At 39.6% G+C, this 11,116-nt stretch overlaps 1 protein-coding gene across 1 annotated transcript in view; it reads left to right on the plus strand.

The window, feature by feature from the left end:
* LOC102811064 overlaps window positions 1-11,116 on the plus strand; it is a 164,303-nt gene that overhangs the window by 82,543 nt on the left and 70,644 nt on the right. The window contains exons 8-10 of the mRNA XM_006839454.1: window positions 2,851-2,949; window positions 5,403-5,456; window positions 5,545-5,625. Coding sequence (XP_006839517.1) covers window positions 2,851-2,949; window positions 5,403-5,456; window positions 5,545-5,625 — 234 coding nt within the window. The remainder of the gene's footprint in view (window positions 1-2,850; window positions 2,950-5,402; window positions 5,457-5,544; window positions 5,626-11,116) is intronic.

An 11,116-nucleotide genomic window follows, 5' to 3' on the forward strand; every position in this document is an offset into this window, starting at 1 on the left:
CATAGCTGGTCAAGATCCACACAATCAAAAAGCCTTTGAATAGTCATTAAAGCACAGATAAGCATCAGATAAGCATCATTTTGATAGTCTCTGCTTTCATTCAAAATACATCTGACATCAGCAATAATATCCCTTGAATTTCTTACAGTTCTCTGCCAGTGTATTTATTGTTGGAGTTGTTTTTGAATTCTCTAAAACAAATTTTTACCAGCATGTGATATTAATGGTATGTTTGGATGATTTCCACATTCTGTTGGGTCAACTCTTCCAAATTTCTTGGCATAGATGAATGAGAGTCTCCCGTACTGCATCAGCTTGTTGAAAGATTTCAATTTGTATTCCATTCATTACTGGACCCCTTTGTTTTTCACCAATGCCTTCAGTGCCGTTTCAACTTCTTCCTTCAGTACCATAGATTCTTGATCATATGCTATCTCTTTTGATGCTTTCGGAATCATTCAATATTTTACCCATTACATATGCAATTCAATTGAATTTTTTCTGCAAGTTATTTTCAGTTTGAGAATGACTGAGCCTGTTCTTCCCTTTCATTGTAATACTTTGTCTTCTCGAGATGCCCTTTGAAATTTTTGGTTCACCTTTTTACTTCCTCATTTCTTCCATTTACTTTAGCTTCCTGTATGATGTTCTTGATGTCATCCCACAGCTCTTCTGGTCTTCATTCATTAGTGTGTAATGCATCAAATCTGTTCTTGAGATGGTCTCTAAATTCAGGTGGGATATATTCAAGGTCATATTTTGGCTCTCATAGACCTGTTTTAATTTTCTTCAGCTTCTGCCACAACTTGCCTGAGTAGTTGATGGCCTTCTTTAGAGTATATCCCTGGCCTTGTTTTGGATGATAATATTGAGATTCTCACAGTCTGTTCCACAGATGTAGTCAGTTTGCACATTGGACATTTCTTTTTGGTGCAGTGACTGTATACTTTTTTTTTGATGCTATCTTCATCATTCAATATTTTCTCCATAGAATCCTTCAAGATTTCAAGTAGAGGTTTTATTTTTTTATTAGCTCCGCTGAACATGCTCTTTCTTTTTGGTTTTCTGATTCCAGGTCTTTGCACATTTCATTATAATATCTGACTTTGTCTTCTCGAGCTGACCTTTGAAATTTTCTATTCAGCTCTTTTACCTCTTCATTTCTTCCATTTGCCTTAGCACCTCTGGAGAGCAAGTTTCAGAGTCTCTTCTTACATCCATTTTTGTCTATTCCTTCTTTCTTGTCTTCGTAATGACCTTTTGGGTTGTTCCTGTATGATGTTCTTTATGTCATCCCACAACATTTCTTGTCTTCTGTCATTAGTGTCTAATGCATCAAATCTGTTCTACAGATCTCTAAATTCAGGTGGGATATGTTCAAGGTCATACTTTGACTTTTGTGGACTTGTCTTAATTTTCTTGAGCTTCAGACTGAATTGAGCAATTGATGTTGTTCCACAGTCTTCCTCTGGCCTCATTTTGGCCGATGATATAGAGCTTTTCCACTGCCTCTTTACACAGATGTAGTCAATTTGATTTCTGTGTATTCCATCTGGAATTCCATTTTATATTGTTAAAAAAGGTATTTGCAATGAAGAAGTCACTGGTTTTGCAAAATTCTATCATGTGATCTCCAGCATCATTTCCTCTAACCAATATCATATTTTCCAACTACTGATCTTTCCTCTTTGTTTCCAACCTTGCATTCCAGTAGTCAGCAATTGTCAATGTATTCTTGATTGCATGTTTGATCAATTTAGTTTTCAGAAGTTGGTATAATTCTTTGATTTCATCATTACTTGCTGTGGCGGTTCAAATCCACCAGCTACTCCTTAGAAACCCTCTACAGGGTCACTATAACTTGGAACTAACTCAATGCCACTTTAACAGCCCCATCAGTTATAAGAAAAAGTGCCCTACTAGTACAGTAGGTTAATGGTTTTCTTGTTTTGTTTTAATTGTGTTGGTTCAGTTATGAGAAAAGTATAGGCTAAGGATAATCACCTGACTACTGATTTTGAATATGTTTAAGTGCATTCTATGGTGTTGTAGGTTAATGTTCTGGACTGCAAAGTTGGTCTGAACCGCAAGGTTGGTGGTTCAAATTTACCAGTCACTCCTAGGAAACCCTATACAGGGTCGCTATGGGTCAGAGCTGACTCAATGGCATGTAACAACAGCTGCTACCATCCAACAAGTGCTCTGTATTTGTCTTAGACTCACTAATCAGGTGAACATCGAGGGTTGACATTATACCCTGTCATACTGCTTTTGCTATGATTAAACATAAATATTAATCATGAATATTTAAAAATGTTTTTTAAATAATGCTTTGGGAGCTCTTTGTTTTATAATATCAATACCACAAAGGTGCTATGTCATATACTTGTTTTTAAGCTCCATCAAGTTAATTCTAATCCATAGCAACCCTGTATAGGGTTTCTGAGGAGCAGCTGGTGAGCTTGAACCACTGCCCTTGCAGTCAAGTGCTTGCCTTACAACACTACACCAGGACTCCATGTCATACATTAGGGGATCTTCAAAAAGTTTGGAAAAATTCCACTATCTTTTAATTCCATTTTCCACAAACTTTTGGAAGCCCCCTTGTATATATACATATGGTCAAACCACTGCCCATGAGTCACTTCCTATTCATAGAGACCCTATAGAGCAGACTAGAAATCTTTATGGGAGCAGAAAGCCTCATCTTTCATTAGCTGGTGGGTTTAACCTATCAACCTTGTGGTTTAATGCTTAATCCAGTATGCCTCTTAAGTATATAGCTAAATATTATCTATATTTCAGTCAAAATATGAACTTTCTAAGAATTATATTACTTTATATTTACAGGTCTCAAAACTGAGCTGGATTGAGAAAAAAATGGCTGCTACTCTGTTTGGAAAAATCCCATCCTCAACTACGAGAGAAGCTTTGGACAACTTCCTTAAGGTATATTTTGTGTATCTAATATTTTAGTGGCAAGCTGGCTGTGATCAGCACCAGACCCTGCTACCCTTGTTACCAGGAAATCATTCTCCTCTCTACATGTAGACCTCTGACTGAAGCCCCAGTTTGTATTCTAGTTCTGGTGTGTTCTGTTTTAAGTGTAGAGAGTGCTTAGCTTAGCATCTAGTAAGTGCTCTGGGATTTCACCTCATTAAAAATGAAACACTTTATTAAATCCCCTTGGGGATCCTACACTATTTAGCTGTGATTCAGATTCTATCAGAGAGTGTATTCCCTGGTGTTTGTCAGAAAGAAGCCAGAGGCATGAGGATTATGCCTTCCATAATCATTTACTGTAATTACGAGGATCGAAGCTGTGGAGAAAATTGAAAATCTGGGAGTTGTAATGGAGAGTCTGTAACCTCCAGTCTCCATCGGAATTCATGTTCTTGGGACCCGGACTGTAGTCTCCTACCCCCTAACTCCTTCCCTCCAAAGAGACTTAGAGAGTGTTTGTCCAGAGCCATCCAACTCAGTCCTGTAGAGGCCAAGAGCACTGGCTTTAGAGTCAAGCAGCGGAGGTTTGACATCTGAGCCCTTTTCCTATCTTCATTTGTTAATTTCTCCTATTCTGAATTTATTAATCTGTGAAGTGGACAGAAGTAGTACTTATTCTGTAAGCTTTCTGTGAAGATTACGTCTCATTTTCTTGGCCCCTAAATCTAGAATATGAAGCATGCTGGCAAAAAATAAAGTTAGCTATTATTATTATTTGCCTTGCCCAGTGGGTAAAATCTGGGTAAAATGAGCATCCAGGGATGTGGTTTTGGACCAGGTATCTTATATGTACCCCTGTAGGAAATTTTCCAACTACAGCTTGTTTCCCATTTCATCCAAAATTTGAGCACAATTCTTTCAGTCAGTGTTTCTCAACCTTGGCTATACAGTAGAATCATCTGGGAGCTGTGCAATATTCGAATCCAGGCCACAGTCCATATTAATAAACTAAGACTCACTAGGACTATGATCCCACACCAGCATTTTGTCTAAAAGGTGCACCTATTAAAGTGCGTTGTGCAATGGGTATGACAGTGTGTACACCCCATGTCACCACTGCCATTTCAAGATATAGTTCATGTCTGTCACCCCAAAGAGTTATGCGGCTCTGCTGTCAGTTTCCCTACTGCCTGCTCTTGGCAACTACTGATCTATCTCCTCTCTAGCACTATAGATTTTTTTTTTTTTTTTCAAACATAAACCATTCATCTGTTTTGTTTGTTTGCATATGATTGACAAAGGTTCGGTAACATGCATGTTAAATTGTTAATAACAGTTAGCCTTGGGAAATGAGATTGAAGTTGAGGATAAAATTAGAAGCAGGAACTTTCATTTTTTAATTTGGGAGATTTCTGTATGATTAGTACCTTATAAAGCAAACAGTGTTTGGTAAAAATTTTAAGTATCCAATGTCTTTAGGGTTGATAGATAAAATGTGGCTTTGAAATTGTCACTTATTAAAATCTGCAAGTAGGTTTGCTGTTGTTATTGGCCTTCAGGTCAGTTCTGGCTCATCGTAACCCCATGAGTATCATCGGGTTTTCGATTACTATTGCTAAATTTTTGACAGTAGACCATTAGGCCTCTCTCCCAAGGCAGCTCAGGGTGAGCTCAAACAAACCAGCCTTTCAGTTAGCAGCCAAGCTCACCACCCACACACTCCTAAATACTGCTCTACCAGGTAACTAGTTACCACAGAGTCAATTCTGATTCATGGTAACCCCAGGAGTGCAAAGTACAACTGCTCGATGAGGCTGGTCAGGCTTTGACCTTTCAGATGCAGATAGTCAGGCCTTTCTTCTGAGGTATCTCTGGCTGAGTTCAAACCATCAAGTTTTCAATTAGTAGTCAAGGTAGGTATGTATCATTTTTAAAAAGCTCTAACATGTTTCATAAGTCTATCTTTCCTTTTAAAGTACTTGAAATGATGGACTTCATGTACTATTCAACTTGCAATGTTCTTAAGTTGTAAGAAATCAATTAGTAATCTAATGGAAGATAACTTGCTACGGGATACCAGTAGACTGTGGAATAGATAGGACTTGTCCTTGGGAAAACATATCACTGATTGTTTTCATTCTGGAAAGAAGACAAAAGAATAGTGAAGTAGAGAAAGAGGTGAGCCAAAAGACTCCTGAAACCTTAAACTGTCTCATTGCATTGTAAGCTTTATGACCATAATAATCAACTCCATTGTGATGGGTAAATTTTAAAGCTCTTAATGTTTTTACCCCAAAGATACTTGAACTGACAAAATCAGATACGAACCAGCCAAAGTAAATTCATAGGGCAACTTGGTTAATAATACTTGATTTATTGAATTACATTCTTTTTATTTGCTGAGACTGTTATTTTAATATTGTCCTGTTATGCTCTTGTCTATCCTATCTTTAAATCAGACTGAAGAACTACACCCTGGTTACTCCAAGTCCAATTACATGTATTTGGCAAAGGTAATGAAGACCACTGTTTTAAGATTATTTTGAATCCCTTTACTTTGAAGTTTGATTACCTTTAATATTGACTACCTTTTTTCTCTAGTGTTATATAGATCTTGACCAAAAAGAAGAAGCTTTGAAGGTCTGTAATTTGGCATTGCCACTTTCTTCTGTTACCAAAGAGGTAAGTCCCAATAGTAACAATGAGTGTTATCTTCCTGGTCCTATTTCAAGCTTAAAATATGAACAACTGAATTAGATAAATTTAAATTTTTCTTTTTTATTAAATCATTTTTACTTACATTTTACATTTACCATGAAGGAGTCATAGTTGGGTGGCACAAACAATTAAGCATTTGACTACTAGCCTAAAGGTGAACAGTTCAGACCCACCCAGAGTCACCTTGGAAGACAGGTGCTGGACTGCAAAGTCAGTACAACTGCAAGGTCAGTGGTTCAAGCACACCAGTTGCTCCTCAGAAACCCTAGGAGTCAGAATCGACTCGACAGCACTTAATAGCAAGTAAGATGATGAGGTGTTGTAGAAGAGTACAGGAGTTACCATGTGGAGATGGGCTGCAATTGTAAGGAAGCAAAGTGAGAATACAATAAAGGTGACTAATGCTATAGTGCAGCACTTAGGTGACGGCAAAGAGGCTGAAGAGGAGGCAGAGTCAACAGATGTGTAGCTAGGATTTTTTGTTAAGATTTGGAGATTATCAAGGAAGAAGATAGATGGAAGGATGATATCTAGATTTCTATCTTGGGAAACTGAGCCCGGTAGATGAAGGTTACTTTTTGGTACAGGGAATCATGGAGAATCAGGTTTGGTGGAGATGGTGAATTTAGTTTTGTACATGTTGCATGTGTGCTTGTAATATTTCCAACTTGGTAAATGACTGCATACATAGCATCAGTATGGAAGTGGCCACTCATAGAAGTTTAGAGTATGTGGAAGGCAGAGAGCTGAAAATCAACCCTTGAGGAGCACCAACATAGCTGGATGGTGGGAGAAGAGGAATCTCCAAGTGAGACTGCACAGCAGTGAGGAGGAGACATTGCTCAGAGGCCAAAGGATGAGGAAGTGGTCACCACTACCAGAGACTGTCAATAAGCCAAGAAAGCAAAGGTCTGAAATGAACCCATCAAGTGTGAACTATCTGGATTGTTTCAGTGAGTGACACACACAGGTCAGACCAGAGTGCAGAATATTGTTAGCTGCCATCAAGTCAGTACCGACCCATAGTGACCTTATGCACAGCCGAACGAAACTGCCCAATCCTGGGCCATGCTTGAGTCCATCGATGCTGCCACTTGGCTAATCTGTCTTGTTGAGGGTCCTCCTCTTTTTCTCTGACCCTCCACCTTGTTGTTGTTGTTGTTAAGTGCCATCAAGTTGATTTTGACCCATAGCGACCCTGTATAGGGTTTCCAAGAAGCAGCTGGTGAGCTTGAACCACTGACTTGGTAGTCTGACGCATTAGCCCACAGTGCCACACCAGGACTCCACCTTACCAAATATGATATCCTTTTCCAGTTACTGGTCCCTCATGACAATATGTCCGAAGTATGAGAGATGGAATCTGGCCATCTTGGCTTCCAAGGAGCACTTTGGCTGCACTTCTTTCAAAACGGATCTATCTGTTGGTTCTTTTGGCAGCCCATGGCACTTTTAGTATTCTCCAACACCATAACTGCCCAGCTTTCGCATCCATATGAGGCTACTGAAAACACAATGGCCTTAGTCAGGCGCACCTTAGTCCTCAAGCTGACATCTCTGCTCTTCAACACTTTAAAAAGTTCCTGTGCAGCAGATTTGCCCAATGCAATACGTCATTTGATTTCTTGACTGCTGCTTCCATGAGTGTTGATAGTTGATCCAAGAAAAATGAAGTCCTTGACAACTTCAATCTCTTCTCCGTTGATAAGAATGTTGTTTATTGGTCCAGTGGTGAGGATTTTTGTGTTCTTTACATTGAAATGCAATCCATACTGAAGGCTGTGCTCTTTGATCTTCATCAGTAGATGTTTTAAGTCCTCTTCACTTTCAGCAAGCAAGGTTGTTTAATGAGTCTTCCTCCAATCCTCATGCCACATTTTTCTTCATATAACCCAGCTTCTCGTATTATTTGCTCAGCATACAGTTTGAACAAGTATGGTGAAAGAATACAACCATGTCGCACACCTTTTTTAATTTTAAACCATTCAGTGCTCCCATGTCCTGTTCTAGAGTACAAAATAGGGGCTAGTAATTAGTAAATGCATTCGCTGTGTCTCAACACCCTTCCAAAGACTTTGATGTAGAAGGGAGAGGAGGGATGAAAGGTGAAAATTAAAGGGATGTTGATTTGAGGAGTAGTGTATTTGAGATGAGAAATATGGATGCCATTAATTTAAGTGATAATAGGAAAGGGCCTCTACGAAAGGGTTGAAGAAAGACTGTCCCGAAAGGAGGAGAAGCACATGGGTTTATAGATTTGTAGTGATCCAGTGTGAATACCAGAGAGGATTAAATGAGTGTAGGCTTTTGTAAAAGAGTGGATTTGGAACCTAAGGTAAGCAGCAGAAGGCTGAAAGAGCAAACTAAGGAAAAAATACTAGCCTTCCATGATGTGACCACCTAAATTGTATTCTTGCTTCTATTTTTATAAGCACAAACTCAGCATGTCTAAAATTGAACTTACCTTCTCCATCAACCAGGGCTGTGACCTCAGTAAGGAGATTAGGGTGGGATGCAACACCCTTACTGAGGTCACAGCCCTGATCTGAGTTTAGGGCATCTCCCCTGGGGTGTAGCCTGTGTTAATTTTTATTTTACAAAAGAGAAAAGAAGAGAGAAGTGTGTAGAGAGATGACCTGACTAGCAGCAAGAAAGTAGACACCAGAACAGAGTGCATCTTTGGGACCTAGGGTCCCTGTGCTGAAAATCTCCTAGAGGAAGATTGACGTCAAGATCTCCAAGGGACTGTGACCACAGATGTTGAAAGAAGACAGGACTCTCCCCAGGACTCTCCCCAGATCTGACAAAGAAAGCTTTTCCCCTCCATGGATTTGGATTTCTAGCTTCCTAAACTGCACTGGACTGCTAACCACAGCAATTCAAACCCACCACCTGCTGCTTGGAAACCCTATACAGGGTCACTGTGAATCGGAATGGACTTGATAGCACTTAACACCAAACAGGAAGAAAACACCTTTCTGTTAGATCCACTTCTGATTTTTCTGTTATTGCAGCACTAGGTAACTAAAGATGAATATATCAAAGATAATTAATGACCAGAAGGACATCCATGTGGACAGTGACAAAATAAAATGTACTTAGAAGGTGTTAGTTTGAGCTGGCTTTTTAGTGGTTGGCAATCCAATGGCTTATCCTACATTGCCACACCAGCACATGAAAAATAGACCTGGGGATAGCCTGCAATGGAGATGAAGATGAGAGGTATGGAACTTCTGGGACAAGATGGTAACATAAGCAGATGCACTGAGCCAACCCTCTCTAGCAAAGACATGGGACATCAAGTGAAGCAGATACAGATGGTGATCATGGAACCCGGAGTTTCAGAGTAGAGAAGCATTGAGTGCCAACTGAAGAGCACCAATTGAAAAATGGGCGGACTGTCAACTGACCTAAAGTGTGGCAGTCATCTTGAACTTTTGCAAGCAATTGAAGACTTAGTGGGTACAGGACCTGGTTGGAGGTTGGAAGCAAGGGGAATGCAGTTCTCCCTTGTTCCATGTGCTCCTGGTAGCCAGGGTCATGACCAATCCCCATCCTTGCCAACCCAGTGGCACTCCCTCCTGCATTGCCTCTACTCTGCTTATAGTCAGGTATCAGGTGTGTGAACCTGCCCTGAACTACACTACATGAACAGCCAAGAGCGAAAAACACATTCACATTTCCAGTCTTTATCACATCTGCCAGGAGACAGTTGTGAGAGCCTGAAACCACACCAACATACAGTCATCAATTAAATATAAATACATTAACACCACAATGTCTTAGAAAAACAATTTCAGGTTACACAAAGAAACAACACAGAATGCCTCAATCAAGTAATCAAAACAGAACCAGACTATGTAATACCAGAAATGATAACAGAACTATTAGATAAGGAATTTAGAAGAATGGTATTTAGGTAACTTCAGTGTATTGAGAGAAAGGTCAAGAAGAACACAGAAACAACTTTAAAGAATTTAGGAAAGCAGTACAAGAACAAACTGACAAAATAAAAAAAATTGGAAACCATATAAAAACAGCAATTAGAAAGCCAGAAGATGAATACTAAGACTTCAGGTGATATATTGAAATGTCAAAAATATAAAATCGAATCAACAGAAGGTCGAATTATGGAACTTGATAAATCTGTCAGTATTTATCTGTTGGAATCATTATATGGCACTATAGGATAAGTACTAGACTGCTGAACACATATGGCACTATAGGATAAGTACTAGACTGCTGAACACAAGGTTGGTGGTTCAAATTTATCAGTCAGAAACAACTCCAAAACACTTAACAAAGTCCTGGTGTAGCATTATAATATAAGCACTAAAAGATGGGTGATTCAAACCCACCAGCCACTCCATGGAAACCTTATACATGGTCATTATGAATCAGAACCAACTTGACAGAATATAACAAAGGAACAATCAGAACAAAGATTTAAGAATCAGAAGAAAGCCTGAGGTTTATGGGGGACATTATGAAGAGGACTAATTTAAGTGTGATTGGAATTACAGAACAAGAGACATAAAACAACAACAACAGGAAAAAAACCTGAAAATTATCAAGATTTGTTTGAAGAAAACTTCCCTATTATTAAAGACATGAAGCTAGGCATTCGATGGAGGAGGGGCTTGATGGCAGATTAGGGAGCAGTGTGGTGCAGACCTCCGTCAGCAATAACAGAATACCAGATGAAACGGGTTGAGGGGGCGGTCCCAGAACTCAGACCTGCATATAAAAGAATATTTTGAAAGTTCAAAGGCTTACAGCCAGTGGAATTTGTAGCAGAAGCAAGAAAAGTAGTGTTTTCTGATTGGTGGCAGCCAGCTGGCTCCCAGAGTAACCATCTTGGGCATGACAGAGCAGGTGAAGGATCAGAGGACCACTCCCACCATAGAGGTCCAACCAAACCTTGGAGATAAAGATGTGGATTTTTTTTCTCTCACTGTTCATTGGTCTTCTCACTGTCTGTGCACCTCCACTGTGGTGACTAGATGGGGTGCCTGATCAAGTAGACACCCCTCTACCCCTGTATAGTTCTACTATGAATGCACATGTATCTGCTCAGAAAAAGGAAACCGCACAGAATCTAAGGGTGAAGGCACTGCTTCAAACTGAATGTTTCCCCAAATTGGCTATAGCTGGCCCTAAAACTGTTTTTATGGAGTGGGTGAGAGATATACTAAAAAGGAAACAGGCTGAACATTAAATCCTGACTTATGTCAGAAGGAGCAAAGTAACATCGTGAAGTTTTCAGGCGGCCTTGAAGGCATGAAGCCAAGAGCGGGGTGTGAAAGTCATATTCATATTTTGCTACAGATTTTTTCTTTTCTGCAATTATAAACTGTAGTATCCAATCTGTTTTGTTTCCTCGCTGGTGCTGTTTTGTGTTTTGGTCCCCCTTTTACCTACAGGGGACTCTTTTTCTCCCTACATTACCCATGAA

Source organism: Chrysochloris asiatica, unplaced genomic scaffold (assembly GCF_000296735.1).
Source record: "Chrysochloris asiatica unplaced genomic scaffold, ChrAsi1.0 scaffold00024, whole genome shotgun sequence".
Classification (NCBI taxonomy): domain Eukaryota; kingdom Metazoa; phylum Chordata; class Mammalia; order Afrosoricida; family Chrysochloridae; genus Chrysochloris; species Chrysochloris asiatica.